Raw genomic sequence first — 20,742 nt, forward strand, 5'->3', positions numbered from 1 at the left:
AGGTTGGGTGGTCCAAAGCAAGCGATTCCCAGCTACTGGGATTGATGCTGAGGTCTTTGAGGGACACTTTGAGGCAGTCTTTGAAACGTTTCTTCTGCCCTCCAAATGAGCGCTTGCCCTGGCTCAGCTCTCCATACAGCAGCTGTTTTGGTAATCGACTGTCAGACATCCTGACGACATGGCCAGCCCATCTGGCTTGGGCTTTCTGTCGGAGGGTGTAGACACTGTGGGTGCTAGCCCACTCCAGGACCTCCATGTCTGGGACTTTGTCCTGCCATCGTACGTGGAGAAGTCTGCGGAGGCAGCTCAAATGGAAGTGGTTGAGCTGTTTAGCGTGTCTGCTGTAGACAGTCCAGGTCTCGCTGGCATAGAGGAGGGTGGTGAGAACCACTGCTCGGTAGACCTTCAGCTTGGTGGTAAGGCTGAGTCCTCTCCGCTCCCATACATTCCCAGGCCCAGTGGCTTAATGTGCTGAACACTGTCCCATTTTGACTCATCCTATCACAGACTCTTGTTTTACCTTCCCTCCTACTGAAAACCTACTCACATCTCTCTCTTTCCCAGTTCTGATGAAGGGTCGCAGACTGACACACTGTCTGTTTTTCTTTCTACAGATGCTGCCTGACTTGGTTCCTTTATTTGATGGTCATCACATTGACTCATAATGGATTCAATTATCATTAATAATGGATCAGATGAGATCAAGGTTAAACCTAATGTATCTAGATTACATTCACTATTAATAAAATCAATAAAATCACTAATGTCCTCTTTCACAAAACAATTTACACACTTAATATTAAATAGTGCCCCAACATGATCCAGTCACCAGTCAGGTATATATGATGACTTGTCAGCTATGACTTCTGCTATTTTATTTTTGCAGAATCATTTCCTTTTCTATAAATACAATCTTATTCTTCTCTGTACACCTCTACTCTCACTTCTGCCATTATTTGTAAAATAAAATTCTGATGGCAGGTTTACATTGGCTTTGTTAAATTAAGAATCTGACTGCAACAGCACCAATGTAATTGAGAGCAGTGGTGCTACATCTGATTTTTTGAGGGGGGAGGCTACTGGGAAATGTTATTAAAGGCCTTGTGGAGAGCATTCTCAATCAAGAGGTTGTGTATTCATACCATTTTAGACATGTGGACGCACACACATCTACTGCCACTCTGAGGAAGTGCTATACCTGCAAATCCAATTATAATCTAGGGCACACTATCTACACCTTTAGGTATATATAAATGATCTTGTGGCATTAATTGCAGGGAAATAGGGTTATGGTCCTGTGGTGTCATCTATTCCCTTTCACGTAGACCCTTGCATGCTGACTGACATTGGCTTATGGTTAAGGAAGGTGTTATTTTTAATATTTAACTTGTTTTCAAATCCTTCAGTGGCCCTGTCACTCTCTAATTTTTCTTTATGCATCTGCACCAGCTCCCATAATAATTGCTCCAAATGCTCCTTAATAATTTCACTCATCCAATTTCATCCACTTTATCAATCACAATTCAATCTGCTGCAATTCTCTGGAATTCCCAAAACCTGCAATCTGCCTACCACTCTCTCCTCAGTTAAGACATGTTTTATCTCTTTGATCAGGCTTTTAGCCATCTGTCCCAGTGGAACTTGATAGAAAATAGAGCATAGAGCAGTACAACACAGTACAGGCCCTTTGGCATCCAATTCTTCCTACTTCTAATCAGCCTTCTAACCTACTCCAAGATCAAACCATCCTTCCCTCCTACATAGCCCTCCATCTTTATTTCATTAGTTAACATTCTTGTGAAGAAATTTGATAGGATTAAAGCATAATAAATGTTTTGCTATTGTGTCCTTGCCAATACCTATCGTGGAACAAGCAACAGTAAGGTATAGATTATTTCTTCTCATTACAGGAGCTTGCTGTGTACAGAAAGTCTACAATACAAACAATTCAAATATATTTATTTGATCATAAAACACATTAATTGACCCAAGGTTAAAGAGCATGTCATGTAAAAGGAAGTTTTTCCTTCTGTTAGGGGAGAAATCTAAAGTCAAAAGGCTGTAATGCAGCTCTGACATAACTTCCTCTTTGAAGTCTGTACAGGTACTCACAATCCACACAAATTGACATAACAGTGAAAAACTGCATTCTAGGTTACAATTCTCATGAGTGCCAGCAAGACAATTTTTGTTTGTTTGACTGTCTGATTGAATAGAAAGTGGATTAAAAACTGTTATTGAAACACACACAAGTTTAAGCCAGTGCGTCCTCTTCCCCCAACTTCTATACAATAACCTCCCTCCTCCTTCCCTCCAGTGCCCCATTTTAATTCCTATCCCCATTCCTATTTTAACATATTGTTCCATGGCCGCCTCCTCTTTTGACACGATGAAGCCACTCTCAGGTTGGAGGAGCAACACCTTATATTCCATTTGTGTAGCCTCCAACTTGATGGCATGAAAATTGATTTCTCCAGCTTCCAATAACTTTGCCCTCCCCTTCCATCTTCTTCAATTCTCCACTCTGGTAACTTACCTCTTCTTACCTGCCTATCACCTTGCCCTGGTGCCCCTCCTTCTTCCCTTTCTCCCACGGTCCACTCTCCTCTCCTATCAGATTCCTCCTTCTTCAGCTCTTTACTTTTTCCACCCATACCCACCCAGCTTCTTACTTCATTCTTCCTCCCAGCCCTCTCAGCTGGCTTCACCTACCATGTTCTGGCATGTACTCCTTCCTCTCCTCCCAACTTCTTATTCGGGCAACTTTTCCCTTCCTTTTCAGTCCAGATGAAGGGTCTCAACCCAAAACATTGACTCTTCGTTCATTTCCATGTTGCTTGACCTACTGAGTTCCTCCAGCATCTTGTGTGTGTAACTCTGGATTTACAGCATCTGCAGAATCACTTACGTATATTTACTGTATGCAATCAAAGAACTAATTTTTGACAGTTTTTAAGAAGGCACCATGGTTGAAGTTTGTAAGAAATAGACCCAGAAGTGTTTTTCTTCTTCTGCAGGCAATGAAGTCGAGTAAGCTTGATTCAGTGTGGCAAGAAATACAGTAAGTGTGTCAAGCTATTCCTAGCAAAAGTGTTTTTGAAGAATTGTTGATAGGTTTCCTGTGTTACTAAAATCGTGAGTGATAAGTACCTCAAAGTTTCAAAAGGAAAGACATCAGAGGAGAACCCTAGACTTGTTGGGTATATTCTTGCTGTATCATTGTCGTTTGACTGGGTTAGGAGACTGGTCACTTGTTTTCCTGGTTCCTGAGAATGCATGCTAAAGACAAAGGAAAGACAGCATTAGAAATGGGTTAAGGCCGATGACAATAGAACTAAATCAACACTTCTGATCTTTGCGTTGTGTTAATTACAATAAATAATCATAAGCTTCCAAATCATTTATTATGAATAAATTCCCAGTTACTTTGTGTAAGAAACTGGTTAAATTGTGGAATTAAGTCAGCTGCTGCACAACTTTAATGTCACATGCACTTTGAACCATGAATAAAATGATGGCCCTATGAGCATCTCACATTCGACCTTCACTACACTATACCCTTGTAAATTGAATTCCAAATCTTGTTGCCGCAAACAAATGGCTAAATCACAATAAACTGCAGGAAAAGTGAGAAACTCTTAGGGCTCTTGTGATTAGATGAAGGAAGTGTATGTACTAAAGAGCATGTGTATGGTAGCTGAATGACTGAACTATTTTCCAAAGACTTGGATTATTGCTGGACACTTTGGTTTGAATATAGATTATGGTGTCCATGAAACTACCAGACTGCCATCTGATTCACTAATTTCCTTCAGAAAAGAAAATCTATCATTTTTACCTGGTCTGGTTCTTAACTTCCCTCTGAATGGCTGAGCAAGTCTCTCAGATTAGGACAGTTAGAGATGGAACTAAATGGCAGTCTTACCTCTGATGACGACATGCGAGGAGTAAGTAATTTATAATGTACAAATTCATATATAATGCACCCATAAACAGTATAAGGTATAACTGATGAATAAACTCTTCCTAGGCTTCCAGCTGGGTACAGATATCAATTTTAACTGATGTTTCAATAACGGTAAAATCAATACATGTACCTGGTTGGATGCCGGAGAAGAGTTTATTCATCATATACGCCAGGAAAGCACTAGATCTTTTTTCAAAGGTAGAGTTATAAAACATGAATACAGAAGTGAGCTGAACCAAATGATGATAAATCAGAGCTGGTTAAAGGGAATTAGCTGGTGTAATGAATCCACTGCCTCTGAGCCTCTGTCTAATATGAGATGGTAAAACATGTTGTAATCTACCGAGTAAGCAGTTATAAGAGAATAGTTGCCTTTATTTTAATGCAATGAAGTTGCTGTAACTGGACTGGTGTCACATCAGATCATTGTCTTTCTCTTCTCAGACGTCTGAGGATTCGAGTTCTACTTTTGGGAAAACTGAAAATTCAGACTGCCTCTCCAATTCAGCACCATGGGAATGCCATCTTCTGGATGAGGTGTTGAACTTTTGCCTTCCCAGGTAGTTATTAAGAATTCCATGGTATGATTTTAAAGAAACACAGAAATAGCATTCCTGGTATCCTGGTCACTCGCTAACCCATAACTAACATTGAAAACAAATGATCACATTATTGTTGTGTGAAAATCTGCCTGCTGAGTTTTCTACTGTGCAAGAGTGAACTCTGTTCAAAAGGTACCTCAGTGACTGTGAGGTAATTTGTTTTGGTTTGCAATTGTAAAAGGCAATAAAGAGATGCACAATCCTTCCCATTCTTTATCTAAGTAACCACCTGTATAGTGATGCAGCTTACCCTTGCCCCATTATTTCACACCATTTTATTATTTGCATATTAATGATATTTCTTCAAAATGTATTTATTCAAAAATATGATGTTAGAAATGTTCCTAGTGAAGCTTATCTGGTATTTCTCAAAGTTGTTAATCATGGATACCTGGTATGGTGGTAGAGGCAAATACATTAGACTCTTTTAAAAGATGTTTGGATAGGTATATGAAAATAAGGAAGATGGAGGGATATGGACATGATGTAAGTAGAAGGGATTAGTAAGCAAGTGTTTTTGATTTGCTTAGTAGCTGGTTCAGCTCAACACTGTGGGCTGAATGGCCTGTTCCTGTGCTGTACTCTTCTATGTTCTATGGATACTCCAGAACCATCCAAGAGGGATGGGAATTGTTGGTCCATTTTGAGGGTAAACAAATAAATTCCATTGATAATTCCTGCTTTTCAGAATAGGTTCAGTGGTTTGATTTCTTTGGTAATCTCAATGGAATCTTTGAGATAATAAGAGCAAGTGGCAAAGCTGCTCTGCATAAATTCTTCATTGGTTCAAATGCGAGGGAACAACTAAGAGGAACTGAGGACTAAAAGATATGGCATAGAAAACTTCCAAATTGTATAATATATGACCAAACCAACTCTTTGGATCACACAACTTAAATAATTTCAAGAAGTCCTGGAGTGCATTTTGGAGAAAGAGGTTCAAAGGTTCAAAGGTCCAATTTAATGACAGAGAAATGTATACAATATACATCCTGAAATGATTTTTCTTCACAAACATTTGAGGCATTTGACTGGAGGTGATACATCAGATTGAATGAGAATGAGATGGGTGGGTTTGTGGGAACTGTTGTAACAAATAAGAGTTAAAGTCAGTATGTAGGATTTTGGTATTTTTATAGGAAAGTGAAAATGAAGTATATGGTAGGTTGTTTGGGAAATGGAACTCCTACGAAGTTTTTACATTATGTGTGCATCCAATGGCAAATTGGTAGGTTAGTTTATTGCTGTCACATGTATCAAGATACAGTGAAAAAAAGCTTTATTTTGCTGGCCATTACAACAGTGTACTGAGGTAGTCCAATGGAAAACAGTAACCAAATGCAGAATAAAGTGTAACAGTTGGATGGATAATTTTAGATAGCCAACTTGTATAATGTTTTCTATTTACAGCAGTCCTCTATATTCAGAATTATACCTCTAAACATCTTACCATTGTTACATAGGTTTCATCTTCATCTTTTTTTGTTTCCTTATTTTGCTTTTCCTCCACAGATGTCCTTTTTTTGTCGTTCTGATGTGCCGGCTGCTGGTTCACAGTTAAATAACCATCTGTTTCCTGATTGTTGATGAAAATACTTGATTAATCAAATGACTCTTTGTCCTTCAAAAATTCTAATTCAGTTCCTACTGGTCTTGACTTGTATTGCTTATTGAGCTAAGGCAGCATGGAGCTTGTTAGTGTGGGCTAGGGAGGTTGCAGGTTCTATTGGTGCTCTGTGCTGACTTGGCTTACTTCAGCTGGGGCTGAATTAGTCACACATTGAACTTGTGACCCCTGTTTGTGCAGCAGCAGATCTCATATTTCCTTCTGATTGGCATATATTAGATTAGCGTCAGTTGTAGTGGCATCAACAGCTAACTTGCAAAACTCACTGCTTAGGTTGTTTTAATGAAGTACTTGCTTAAGGATGTTCAGAGATGTAGTGATTATGGCGCTAAATGGCAACTCCTTTGCTTGCATCTCTGGAAACAGCTCTATTTCTATCTTTGATATCTCTTTTTTCCCTTTCAAAGGCTCTTTTGAAGACCCTGACCTGGAGTTACACTCTGACTTTTGTTTTTCACTCTCAGGGCCTCACGACTGGCCGCTTTTGGATATGCCAAGGTCACGGCCTGGAAGACTAGCGCACCTTCAGGGTGCCGGATTTTCATGGCTCTGGAGACCGGCTGATTCAAGGCTTGTGCTGCCGACTGATGCATCACGGGAGAACAAGGAAGGTCAGAAGCAGCAGCCTTGCTACTGGCTGTGTGCCCAGAGGCACAGAGCTTGAAAAAAGTGATGCAATAGAATTTTACACCATAAATCAGTGAGTTGTTTTGTTATGTCTCCCGTCTCGCTGTGAAACGGGGACACCTCTTTTTCCCTTATTAGGGAGAGAGAGAGCCTGTGGTCTGTTGAATATTGGGTGAAATGCAAAGTCTTTGGGGTGCCAATGATTTTTTGTTGGTGGGGGACGTTGCCTTGCTGCTGCTTGTGCATGGGAGGGGGAAGCTGGGGGCACATTGGGGTTCTAACTTTTAACTGTCATTCATTCTTTGGGGCACTCCTCTGTTTTCACGAATGTTTGCAAAGAAAAAGAATTTCAGGATGTATATTGTATATATTTCTCTGACATTAAATGTACCTATTGAAACCTATTGAAATTGAGGCTGTAAAACAACTTTCTCTGAATTGCAATTATTTTCAGTGCCACCCAACACTTGAGGAAGTCAACCAAATATGATGAGTGGACAGTTCTCAAAGACTTGAGCTAGAAGTATAATTTTACATAGTGAATAGTTCACTATATTTGATAATATTTTCATACTAAAATAATCAAAGAGAAAAGGCCATTGGACTAATAAAGCCTAACCTTTTCATTTCCTTATATCACCCCTTCAAGTCCCAAATTCGAGTATTTCAACTTTTGCTGTGAATTTTATTCCCTTGGTAGCTTAAATTAAATACTTTAACTCGATCATTGAAGTCCAGCTCTTTAAGATCCTTATTCACCCAACAAAACCTAGCCCTCTAGTACCTTAACTTTATCATTTAAGTGTCCTATGTCTCCAGTTTCCTATCTCTTTAATAGAAGGTCTTCACCTCTGTATTCCAATTCTCCCACTGAAACATGACACAAGAGTACCTCACTAAAACCATACTGCTGTTTCTAGATGCTCTGCAGCTCATTCTGGCTATTTATTTCTCATACTATGTCACAATTATTTCAAATAGATGATAAATTCATAACCTTGGACTTTGTTTCTTTGATTTTATTTGAAGTAACATTCTGGGCTCAACAATACCACTTGGTATTTTATTCCTTTTATTGTATTCTGTGAATGGCAGGGCCTTGGGAAGTGTTGTTGAGCAAACAAACTTTGGGGTACCAATACATAGTCACCTGAAAGCTGGAGCACAGGTAGAAAGGGTAGTGAGGAAAGTGTATGGCATACTTATAGTTCATGGCCCAGCCAGTGACAACAAGATTTGGGATGTCCTGTTACAGCTGAGCAAAATTATTGTTAGGCCTCAATCGTTATATTGTGTGCCATTCTGGATGTCACACTAACAGGAAAGATGTGATTAAACTAGGAACCTGAATAAGAGGGCTTGAGTTACCAGGAGAGGTTGGATAGGCTGGCCTTTTGTCCCCTGGTGTGAAAGAGGCTGAGAGAAGACATGGCAAAGCTATATGAAATTTGAGAGTGATAGATAGGGTAGATGGCTCATATCTGTTTCCTGTGGTAGAGGGGTCTAAAATTAGGGACCATAGGTTTAAGGAGAGATGGAGGAGTTTTGAGAGGGACCTGAGGGGTAAATTTTTCATACAAAGAATAGTTAATATCTGGAATGAGCTGAGGAGGTAGTGGTGGCATTTAAGAGGCCTTTTAAAGATCAGCTTTATTTGTCACATGTATGCTGAAGCAGGATGTGCTGGGGATAGCCTGCAAGTATCACCACACTTCCGGCACCAACATAGCATGCCCACAACTTGCTAACCCTAACCCACAACACACACAAAATGCTGGTGGAACACAGCAGGCCAGGCAGCATCTATAGGGAGAAGCGATGTCGACGTTTCGGGCCGAGACCCTTCGTCAGGACTAACCAAAAGGAAAGATAGTAAGAGATTTGAAAGTAGGAGGAGGGAGGGGGAAATGCGAAATGATAGGAGAAGACCGGAGGGGGTGGGATGAAGCTGAGAGCTGGAAAGGTGATTGGCGAAAGGGATACAGAGCTGGTGAGGGGAAAGGATCATGGGACGGGAGGCCTCAGGAGAAAGAAAGGGGTGGGGGGAGCACCAGAGGGAGATGGAGAACAGGCAAACAACTAAATATGTCAGGGATGGGGTAAGAAGGGGAGGAGGGGCATTAACGGAAGTTAGAGAAGTTAATGTTCATGCCATCAGGTTGGAGGCTACCCAGCCGGTATATAAGGTGTTGTTCCTCCAACCTGAGTTTGGATTCATTTTGACAATAGAGGAGGCCATGGATAGACATATCAGAATGGGAATGGGACGTGGAATTAAAATGTGTGGCCACTGGGAGATCCTGCTTTTTCTGGCGGACCGAGCGTAGGTGTTCCACGAAACGGTCTCCCAGTCTGTGTTAGGTCTCGCCAATATATAAAAGGCCACACCGGGAGCACTGGACGCAGTATACCACACCAGCCGACTCACAGGTGAAGTGTCGCCTCACCTGGAAGGACTTTCTGGGGCCCTGAATGGTGGTGAGGGAGGAAGTGTAAGGGCAGGTGTAGCACTTGTTCCGTTTACAAGGATAAGTGCCAGGAGGGAGATCGGTGGGAAGGGATGGGGGGGACGAGTGGACAAGGGAGTTGTGTAGGGAGCGATCCCTGCGAAAAGCAGAAAGCCCTAAGCCATACGTTTTTGGAATGTGGGAGGAAACTGGAGCACCCGAAGGAAACCTTACACAGTTGCAAAGAGAAAGTACAAACTCCTAACAGACAACAGTGGGAAATGAACACTAATCAATGGTAGAGTGTTGAGCTAGCCACTATGCTACCGCACCACCAAATTACATTTGGACAGGTACTTGAAATAACAAGTAATCACATGGAAATTAACCTTATGTTAACTGATTTAACTGTGGATTGGTGGATGGTGAGGTTTAAGTGGATGTATCTCTAGATCTTAAGAGTGCTTGGAAGAAGACTCAAGATTTGTTGGTACTCTCCTGAAAAGCCAAATGATCTATTGGTTTTTACTCACTTAACCAGCTGGAAGCTTGGGAGGTCCAAGCATAGTCTAGTCTTCTCTCGAATTAAGTGTCACCTTGCTGATGCAGACCTCGTAGATCCAGCAGGTCAGTGTAAACTTCCTCACTTTCTCTAGGTCTAAGACCAGGAATTTTACCCACTTCTCCTGTCCTGGATAGTCCAGCAGGAAGACTGATTAATTGGAAAAAGTGTCCACCAGAGAACAGTTTGTATGTTTTGATTTAACTGAAGAATCATGTTCTAAGGTTTCTTTAATATTTCAATTTTTGAAGTGTTTTTATCAGTAGTTCACTAAGTTTTTCAATGCTTGGATGGTGAAGACAACTACAAACATTCAACGTTAGTGACAGCTTTGACAGCCAGTAAGCCAGAGAGTGACAAATTCAAAGAAACTTTCGGCTTCAGTGGATGAAACCTGTCAAGTTCAGATGACTTGCCAATCATTGGAAGAACCATCTCATTGTTCTGAATTACAAATACGTTTGTGCTCAAATTATATATGGCAAAACACCCCTTACCTTAACATTTTCAAGGGCACTTGCATCATTCTGTCCTGGTGAATCACTGATACTAGAGAGAAAAGTTCAGCGTTATACATTGTTCAAAGTCTGTAACCCCATCAACACCCCTCTCCTTAAAGAGTATACCTTTCATTTCTTGGTGCTGTACATGATGAATGTTTCCATATGATTACTAGGAGTACAGAGAGTGCAATGAAGATGGTGAAAATCCCAGCTGATATATATATGATAACATTCTTTGTTATCCCTTCCTTGGAACTGGGAATGTTCAAGACTCGTGGGCGCATAGTGTCTGTAGGAATTAGAAATGTCAAAAGGTTAGCGAGTCATAGCAATTTACCACATAGGAGATGCTATTGGGACAAGATATTTAGATATAAAAAGAGCAAAGATTCTCCAGAACATAAATTCATGAGGGGTGTAGATAAGGTGGATGGGGCGGTACGGTAGCCTAGTAGTTAGCACAACACTTTACAGTACCAGTGACTGGGTTCAATTTCTGCTGCTGCCTACAAGGAGTTTGTATGTTCTCCCTGTGACTGCATGGGTTTTCTCCCACAGTCCAAAGATGTACCGGCTGGTCATTGTAAATTGTCCTGTGATTGGGCTAGGATTAAATTGGGTGGCATGGCTTGAAGGGTTGAAAGGGCCTATTCTGTGCTGTATCAGGAAAAATAAATAAATCATAGACAAATCCTTTCAGCCTGCACATGGTCCATATCCATCCAACTCTGTATATTCGCATTAGGGTTATCTAACCCTATCTAAGAATACCTTAAATACCTCTGTTGCACGTGCTTCCTTCAACAGCCCTGGCCCTGCATTTGAGGCACCCAGCTCTCTGTATAAAATAAAAACTGGCCCCGCACATTCCCTATGATCTTTTACCCCCTCGAACTTTAAATGCATGCCCTTCAGACATTTAAACCAGGGGAAAAGATACTGGTTGTCTACTCTATCTACTCTCATCATTTTATAACCTTCTTACAGGCATCCCCTCAGCCTCCACCACTCCACAGAAAACACTTTAGGTTTGTCCAACTCCTCATGATAAAACATGCTCTCTAATCCAGGCAGCATCTTGGTAAATCTCCTCTGCACCCTCTTCAAAGCCTCAACATCCTTCCTTTAATGGGGCAGCCAGAATTGAATGCAAATCTAACAGGAGTTTAATGAAGCTGCATCATAGCATCCTGACACTTGAATTCAATGCCTTGACTAACAAAAGTAAGCATCCCAGATGCCTTCTTTACCACACTAATGACTTTTAGGGAGCTTTCAGGAAATTATGCATTAGAGTTGGCCCAAATCTTTTCCCGTTCACTCTTTTGCATAGAATACCAACAGAATAATCTTTTATGGTCAACACACAAAATGCTGGAGGAACACAGCAGGTCAGGCAGCATCTATGAAGAAACAGTCAATGTTTTGGACTAAGACCTTCATTCAGACTGGAAAGGAAGGGGGAAGATGCCACAATACGAGGGAGGGGGCAGGAAGGCAGACAACCTGGAAGCTGGATGGGTGGGGGAGGAGGATGAAGTAAGAAGTTGGGAGGTGATAGGTGGAAAAGGTATGGGGCTGGAGAAGAAGCAATCTGATAGGAGAGGAGAATGGAGCATGGGAGAAATGGAAGGAGGAGGGGCATCAGGGCAAGGTCATAGGCAGGTGAGCAGAGTTAATTTGCCAGAGTGGAGAATTGAAGAAGACAGAAGGGAGAGAGAAAAATTACCAGAATTTGGAGAAATCGATGTTCACGTCATCAGGTTGGAGGCTACCTAGACGGAATATGAGGTGTCTGCTTTGTGGATGGAGCAGAGGTGCTTGACAAAGCCTCATCAATAAAAAAATTTTTTTAAAAACAGCAACTCTTTATTCATCTCCATAAATGCTGCCTAACTTGGTGAGTTCCTTCAGCATTTTGTATGTTGCTCTAGATTTGAAGCATCTGCAGAATCTCTTTTGTTTAATCTTTTCTAATACAAGCCCTTTCTGTAGAATTTCAATCATCTATGTCGTTCTCAATCATTTGACTAATTCTCCTCATTCAGCCAGTTCCCCTTCATCAAATCTGATTTTGTTCACTCCTTTTGCTTAGATTCCAAATCACACACACTCTTACTCTTCACACCCATGCAATAGAATCCCAGTAGGCCAAAACCTTCCCGTTCACAAATGCTGTACAGGCTCACAATGACACACTTACCCTTGCCACTATAGTTTTCCAACTGACCAATTTCATCTCATTCCCTTCCATTATTTAGAAGCCCAAAAGATCAATCTGTTCCTATTCATTTCCATTAAGAAAAAAAACTATTCAAGCAATTCCTTCCCATTTACTCCCATTGTACAGAATACCAATGGCACAAATTACTTTCCCATTGATGCATGTTGTAGAGTCTCCCAAGAAAAAACAACTGCACCATATTCATTCCTACTGCTATTTCCTAATAGATTAATTCCTTAAGGCCATAAGACATAGGAGCAGAATTTAGCCATTTAGCCCATTGAACTTGCTCCAACAATCCATCATAGCTGATATATCATCTCACTCAAGCTCGTGCTCCTGCCTTCTCCCTGTCTAATCAAGAACCTATCAATCACTGTTTTAAATATACTCAATGACTTTGCCTCCAAAGCCATCCGTAGCAATGAATTCCACAGATTTACCTTCCACTTGATCCCTGTTCTAAAGGGACATCCTTCTATTCTGTTGCTGAACCCTCTGGTTTTAGAGCCTAGACACCTCTTTTATAGGTAACATTCTCTCCATGCCCACTCTATCTAGGCATTTCAATGTTCCTTCCTATTCACATATTGTACAGAATGCCAAAAGACGAAACCTCACCAATTATTTATATACCAATCACCGCTTTGTACTTATGTCCCACCACACAGAACTCAAAAGCGTTCATGTCTTTTACATTCATCCCCAACTATGCAGAATTGCAGTGGTGTCATTTATTACCTGCACACCAAACTATTAAACGTGTCTTGCTTCTATAGATACTGTTGGAAAATCTGGGGATCCTCAAATCACAGATGAATTCACCGTTGTCACTACAGTTCACATCACTTATGAGAATGGAGGCGTTTTTTTTCATGATGTCACCCACCCACTTCAACCTTTGGGTGAACTTACTGTCCTGTGCCACCGTACTGACATTTTGATAGAAAAAGAATATCTATATTGGAATAAAAAGGGAAAACAATTAAAAAGAAACACAGTTATATAAAAACCTCCCCTGCATTTTACTGATGAACATTCTACTCTTGGAAGACAGTGTTGAATTCTCCCCTTTCTCACATTTTAACATTTCCCAGAGATGAAAAGGAGATCTTTTTATATGATATCCTGTAGATAGAACACTAGCAAGTCCCTTATGTATTCCCCTTTTTAATATCCCTTAAGATGTTGGTGAACTGCCTGCTGTCTGTATCAAAGGTACAGAATTTAAATCCAGCAATTATGAAGGATGTCAATATACACTCAATGGCCACTTTATTAGTACACCTGCACACCTGTTCATGAATGCAAATATCTAATCAGCCAATCACATGGCAGGAACTCAATGCATAAAAGCATGCAGAAATGGACAAGAGGTTCAGTTGTTGTTTAGACCAAACATCAGAATGGGGAAGAAATGTGATCTAAGTGGCTTTGACCGTGGAACGATCGTTGGTGACAGTCGAGGTAGTTCTTGAGTATCTCAGAAACTGCTGATCTCCTGGGATTATCATGCACGACAGTCTCTAGAGATTACAGAGAATGGTGTGAGAAACAAAAATTATCCAGTGAGAGTGGCAGTTCTGTGGTGGTGGTGGGGGTGGGGTACAGAATCTTAATGTCCCACACAACAGGTTCAGGAAAAATAATTACTCTACACCCATCAGGCCCCCTAAACCAGTGTGAATAACTTCATTCACCACTACTCTGAGCTGATTCTTCCACTTTCAAGGACAATTCATTACAATTCTTTACAATTCATATTCTCAGGCCTCCAAACAGCAGCCCGGATGTGGATTACAAATTACAGCAGGAGGTAGAAAAAGGCATGTCAGAAGAGCAATGTCATGATAATGGTTGGGGATTTTAACATGAATCTGCATTAGGAAAACCAGGTCAGTACTGGACCTCAAGAGAGAGAATTTGTAGAATGTGTAAGGAATGGCTTTTTAGAACAGCTTGTTGTTGAGCCCACTAGGGGATCGGCTCTGCTGGATTGGGTGTTGTGCAATGATCTGGAGGTGATAAGAGAGCTTAAGGTTAAGGAACCCTTAGGGAACAGAGATCACAATATGATTGAGTTCACTTTGAAATTTTTGAAGGAGAAACTAAATTCCAATGTGTCAGTATTTCAGTGGAATAAAGGAAATTACAATGGCCTGATAGGGGAACTGGCCAAAGTTGACTGGAAAGGGACATTTGCAGGAAGGACAGCAGAGCAGCAATGGCTGGAGTTTCTGCGAAAAAATGAGGGAAGTGCAAGACAGATATATTCCAAATAGGAAGAAATTTTTGAATGGAAGAAGGATACTACCATGGCTGACAAGTGAAGTCAGAGCCAAAGTAAAAATAAAAGAGAGGGCATACAAGGAAGCCAAAGCCAGTGGGAAGCTTATAAAAACTTGTTAAAGGAAACTAAGAAGGTCATTAGGAAAGAAAAGATGAATTATGAAAGAAAGCTGGTGACTAATATCAAAGAAGATACAAAAGCTTTTTTAAGTATATAAAGGGTAAAAGAGAATTGAGGGTAGATATAGGACAAATAGAAAATGACGCTGGAGATATTGTAATGAGAGATGCTGAGGTGGCAGAGGAACTGAATGCATATTTTAGAAACATAGAAAACCTACAGCACAATACAGGCCCTTCGGCCCACAAAGCTGTGCCGAACACGTCCCTACCTTAGAACTACCTAGGCTTACTCATAGCCCTCTATTTTTCTAAGCTCCATGTATCCATCCAGGAGTCTCTTAAAAGACCCTATTGTTGCATCACTCTTCACAGTGGAAGACATCTGCAGTATACCGGACATTCAAGAGTGTCGGGGAAGTGAAGTATGTGCAGTGAAAATTACAACTGAGAAGGTGCTCAGGAAGCTTAATGGTCTGAGGGTGGATAAATCTCCTGGACCTGATGGAATGCACCCTCAGGTTCTGAAGGAAGTAGCTGGAGAAATTGCAGAGGCATTAACAATGATCTTTCAAGAATCAATAGATTTTGGCATTGCACTGGATGACTGGAAAATTGCAAATGATACTCTGCTATTTAAGAAGGGTGGGAGGCAGCAGAAAGGAAACTATAGACCTGTTAGCTTGACATCAGTGATTGGGAAGTTGTTGGAATCGATTGTTAGGGATGAGATTACAGAGTACTGGGGGCACTTGACAAGGTAGGCAAAAGCCAGCATGGTTTCCTGAAAGGAAAATCCTGCCTGACTAACCTGCTGCATTTTTTAGAGGAAATTACAAGCAGGGTAGACAAAGGAGATGCAGTAGATGTGGTGTACTCGGATCTTCAGAAGGCCTTTGACAAGGTGCCGCACATGAGGCTGCTTAGCAAGATAAGATCCCATGGAATTACAGGGGAGTTACTAGCATGGGTGGAGCATTGGTTGATTGGCAGAAAACAGAGAGTGGGAATAAAGGGATCCTATTCTGGCTGGCTGCTGTTAGCCGTTGAGTTCCACAGGGGTCGGTGTTGGGATTGCTGCTTTTTACAATGTATGTCAATGATTTGGACTATGCACTTTGGTGGAAGAAATAAACGGGTAGACTATCATTTAGATGGGGAGAGAATTCAAAATGCAGGGATGCAAAGGGACTTGGGAGCCCTTGTGACGGATATCCTAAAGGTTAACCTCCAGGTGGTGAAGAAGGTGAATGCAAAGTTGGCATTCATTTCTAGAGGTATAAAACATAAGAGCAGGGATGTGATGTTGAGGCTCTATAGGGCACTCGTGAGATCACACTTGGAGTATTGTGCACAGTTTCAGGCTCCTTATTTTAGAAAGGGTATACTGACACTGGAGAGGGTTCAGAGGAGATTCAAGAGAATGATTCCAGGAATGAAAGGGTTACCGTATGAGGAATGTCTGGCAACTCTTGGGCTGTATTCCCTGGAGTTCAGGAGAATGAGGGGGATCTCATAGAAACGTTCCAAATGTTAAAAGGCCTGAACAGATTAGATATGGAAAAGTTATTTCCCATGGTAGGGGAGTCTAGGACAAGAGGGTATGACTTCAAGATTGAAGGACGTCCATTCAGAACAGAGATGTGGAGAAATTACTTTAGTCAGAGGGTGGTAAATTTGTGGAATTTGTTGCCACAAGTGGCTCTGGAGGCAAAGTTATTGGATGCATTTAAGGCAGAGATAGATATGTTCTTGATTAGCCAGGGCATCAAAGGGTATGGGGAGAAGGTAGGGAAGTGAGAATGACTGGAAGAATTGGATCAGCCCATGACTAAATGGCAGAGCAGATTTGGTGGGCCGAATGGCCTACTTCTGTTCCTATATCTTATGGTCTTATGATCTTAAGGCGGAAGGTCCTGATGGAGTACCTGATAAGGCTCTGAAAACTTATGCCAACCAACTGGCGGGAGTATTCAAGGACATTTTCAACCTCTCACTGCTACAGGTAGAAGTTCTCACTTGCTTCAAAAAGGCAACAGTTATACCAGTGCCTAAGAAGAATAATGTGAGCTGCCTTAATGACTATCGCCCGGTAGTACTCATATCTACAATGATGAAATGCTTTGAGAGGTTGGCTATGACTAGACTGAACTCCTGCCTCAGCAAGGACCTGGACCCATCGCAATTTGCCTATCGTCACAATAGATCAATGGCAGACACAATTTTAATGGCTCTTCACACGGCTTTAGACCACCTGGACAACACAAACACCTATGTCAGGATTCTGTTCATGGTATTTAATACCATCATTCCCACAATCCTGATTGAGAAGATGCAGAACCTGGGCCTCTGTACCTCCCTCTGCAATTGGATCCTCGACTTCCTAACCAGAAGACCACAATCTGTGCGGATTGGTGATAATATCTCCTCCTTGCTGAGGATCAACACTGACGCACCTCAGGGGTGTGTACTTAGCCCACTGCTCTGCTCTCTCTATACCCATGAATGTGTGACTAGGCAGAGCTCAAATACCATCTATAAATTTGCTGATGATACAATCATTGTTGGTAGAATCTCAGATGGTGATGAGAAGGCGGGCAGGAATGAGATATGCCAACTAGAGGAGTAGTGTCACAGAAACAACCTGGCACTCAATGTCAGTAAGATGAAAGAGCTGATTGTGGTCTTCAGGTAGGGTAAGATGAAGGAACACATACCAATCCTCATAGAGGGATCAGAAGTGGAGAGAGTGAGCAGTTTCAAGTCCGTGGGTGTCAAGATCTCTGAGGACCTAACCTGGCCCCAACAGATCAATGCAGCTATAAAGAAAGCAAGAGAGCAACTGTACTTCATTAGGAGCTTGAAGAGATTTGGTATGTCAACAAAAACACTCAAAACCTTCTATAGATGTATCGTGGAGAGCATTCTGACAGGCTGCATCACTGTCTGGTATGGGGGAGTGGGCTACTGCACAGGAACGAAAGAAACAGCAAAGAGTCGTAAATTTAGTCAGCTCCATCTTGGGTACTTGCCTACAAAATACCCAGGACATCTTCAAGGAGTGGTGTCTCAGAAAGGCACCCAGGGCATGCCCTTTTCTCATTGTTACCACCAGGTAGGAGGTGCAGAAGCCTGAAGGCACACACTCAGCAATTCAGGATCAGCTTTTTCCCCTCTGCCATCTGATTCCAAAATGGACATTGAATCTGTGAACACTACCTCACTTTTTAAATATATATTATTTCTGTTTTTGCACAATTTTTAATCTCCTATCTATATATACTGTAATTGATGTTTTTTAAATTTTTTCTTCTAGATTATGTATTGCATTGGACTGCTGCTGCTAAGTTAATAAATTCCACATCACGTGCCGGTGATAATAAACCTGATTCTGATATTTTGAGCTGAGGCTTAGTTGGTAACAGCCTGAATCAGAGTGTTTTGAGAACTAGTCCTATTCTCAAGATATGAACCCAGAAATCTGTTCTGTATAGTCAGAGGTGCTTGCTCCTGATGAGATGTTAAACCGAGATGTTATTGCTCTCTTTGGTGAAAGTTTTAAGGATTCTTTAGCACTAACTGAAGAAGAACTAATGGATTATCTTTGGTGTCCTGGTCAATAGTAATTCCTTATTCTATATTGCTAAAAAATGTATTTGGTCATGACAAAATTACTGCCTTTATGAGAATGCTGAGTGCAGTGCAAATTGGCTGCTACATTCCCTATATTATAACCACATTTGTATATCAGAAGCATTTTGTAGACTGTAAAGAATTTCAGGATGGCTTTAAGGAGGTGTGAAAGATCATGTATAAATAGATTTTTTAAATTAAAGTTTCAGCACGACACTTGAGGGGGAATATATCAACTGAAGATTGGCAAAGAGCACCAGGCTATACACTCACCTGATTCTCTTCACGTGCATCAGTAGGGATGTACAACCATTCTAGTTTGATGTTATGCATTTGAATGTTTTCTTGGTAGTCAAGCGTGCAGTCTAACAGTAGATCCACTCCCTGATGCACAACCTGATAGTCTGGGGTATAGATACCAACAGGTAAGATTGGCCGGATATCTATAAGGTAGAACAAAACCATCTGAGTTTGAACAGGGATAAACACCTCAATATTGAAGTTGTGTTAGGTTAATTTTCGCTAGTGCGAATGCTGCACCATCCTTCTTATAGGACAATCAAATCTTCTGATTAGATTTCAACTGTTACATCACTCCTGGATATCTCTTATTCTAAATAAAACACAAAATTTGGTTAACTTCCAGCTTTTTTCCATTTCCAGGCATCTGCTTTACTGTATTAATGTACAAACTCATGAAATATCATTCTGTAATTTACTCCTAAACATTTTTCATTCATATACAAATCCCTTAACTCCTCTATTGGGTTCTGATTGGTAATGTAACCAGGAGTATTTGTTATTAACAGCCTGTTTATTTCCCAGATACCTATTATCATGTATATAAATGCTTCAAGCACCTTGATTCTGGTTGATAACTCACCATCATTCTACATGTAAACCAGACAAATATCAAAATTAGATTCCAAGCTGCTTCTCACTCAAAGATATCTATACATAATCCAGCAAAAGATTGGTTAGATTCCAGCCTTCGGTATTTGATGGAAAGACTTGCAATGCAAAAGCATTGAATTAAGTAGTTTTTTGAAGTGTTCTCACATTTCTCCTTGGTTTTGACAGCTCACCCTATGTGGCCAAGCACTTTAATTTCAAGGATTTTAATTTTGCTGATATGCCTATTAAATAGCATTTGGTCAGACATCTGTGAAAGACCATGTCCATTATATCTATTCTTTCCATTAGTAGGCAGAAAGTTCAGTTGAGTCAGTTGATACAATATGTCTTTAACTAATCAGTTCAGGTTTTGATTAATGTATTCCTTAATTGAGAATTTAGTTAACTTGTCTATTAACATTACTACTGGTAGAATCAGAAAAATATCTCTGCAGGAATGGAAGAGAAAGATAGGATGGCAATGTTTCCAAGGCATTTAGACAGACACAGAAACAAATATGAAATAGGGAGATATGGGTCATGTATGGTTTAATTTGGTATTATGATGAGTGCTGACATTGTGGACCAGTGAGCCTGCTTCTGTACTGTACTTTGCTATGTTCTATTGCAGATAAACGGACAGCTAAAATCCCCCTGCATAGCAGATAAGTTTAGCTTCAAGTAAAGCTTCCCTTGAAGAAATATTACTTCCCATTGATTTTAATGAGTTATTGACTGCAAGTTAGTGTGGGATAAACACCTTTCCACTATTTCAAACAAGGCTGGACAAAGGCTTGGAGCTCTGTGGAAAGTAGCATCCAAAGTAGACAAAGAGGGCAGAGCCACGGTTTACAAAGCCCAGGTATGAAGTATCATGGAGTATGCCTGCTTATCATGGATGAATGCCTCACAGAGTGTCCTCAGCCAGCTTGATTCATTCAAAGAAAGGCTCTCAGGATTATAGGTGTAGATGAAGCCACAGCTCGTGAGAAGCTAGCCATCAGTAGCTTACACCACAGACGACAGGTTGCAGCAGCTACTGTGCTGTACAAAATGCACACCAGCCACAGCCCTCAGACCTTCGCGCCATGCTGCCTTCATCTTATGAGAGACGGTGCACCACACGATCACGTTTATCTATGCCTGCTCATACTGTTTCTATGCCTGATGTGAGAACCTACACGCTGGATAGAAGCTTCCTTCACTGTGCTATCAAAATCAAAATGTTTCCAACCACAGCCTTTCAG

General features: G+C 41.0%; 1 protein-coding gene and 1 long non-coding RNA gene across 7 annotated transcripts in view; one reads left to right on the plus strand and one right to left on the minus strand.

Annotated features, from left to right (window-relative positions):
- LOC140716912 (uncharacterized) overlaps nucleotides 1–20,742 on the plus strand; it is a 123,086-nt gene that overhangs the window by 86,711 nt on the left and 15,633 nt on the right. For all 5 annotated transcript variants that reach the window (XR_012096385.1, XR_012096386.1, XR_012096382.1 and 2 more), the window contains 3 exons: nucleotides 3,018–3,061; nucleotides 4,412–4,527; nucleotides 6,661–6,896. This is a non-coding gene — a long non-coding RNA (uncharacterized lncRNA). The remainder of the gene's footprint in view (nucleotides 1–3,017; nucleotides 3,062–4,411; nucleotides 4,528–6,660; nucleotides 6,897–20,742) is intronic.
- LOC140716909 (uncharacterized) overlaps nucleotides 106–20,742 on the minus strand; it is a 33,181-nt gene continuing 12,544 nt past the window's right edge. Inside the window, exons 1-7 of one of the 2 annotated variants that reach the window (XM_073030000.1) lie at nucleotides 19,091–19,140; nucleotides 18,875–19,005; nucleotides 13,301–13,517; nucleotides 10,459–10,624; nucleotides 10,330–10,381; nucleotides 6,020–6,145; nucleotides 106–3,279 (exon numbers count right to left, since the gene is read on the minus strand). In XM_073030000.1, coding sequence (XP_072886101.1) covers nucleotides 3,217–3,279; nucleotides 6,020–6,145; nucleotides 10,330–10,381; nucleotides 10,459–10,624; nucleotides 13,301–13,517; nucleotides 18,875–18,934 — 684 coding nt within the window. In that variant the 5' untranslated portion in view covers nucleotides 18,935–19,005; nucleotides 19,091–19,140 and the 3' untranslated portion in view covers nucleotides 106–3,216. Of the gene's footprint in view, nucleotides 3,280–6,019; nucleotides 6,146–10,329; nucleotides 10,382–10,458; nucleotides 10,625–13,300; nucleotides 13,518–18,874; nucleotides 19,045–19,090; nucleotides 19,141–20,742 lie in introns of those variants that run through there. The other variant, XM_073029999.1, reaches the window with a different exon arrangement.

Source organism: Hemitrygon akajei, chromosome 26 (assembly GCF_048418815.1).
Source record: "Hemitrygon akajei chromosome 26, sHemAka1.3, whole genome shotgun sequence".
NCBI classification, from domain to species: domain Eukaryota; kingdom Metazoa; phylum Chordata; class Chondrichthyes; order Myliobatiformes; family Dasyatidae; genus Hemitrygon; species Hemitrygon akajei.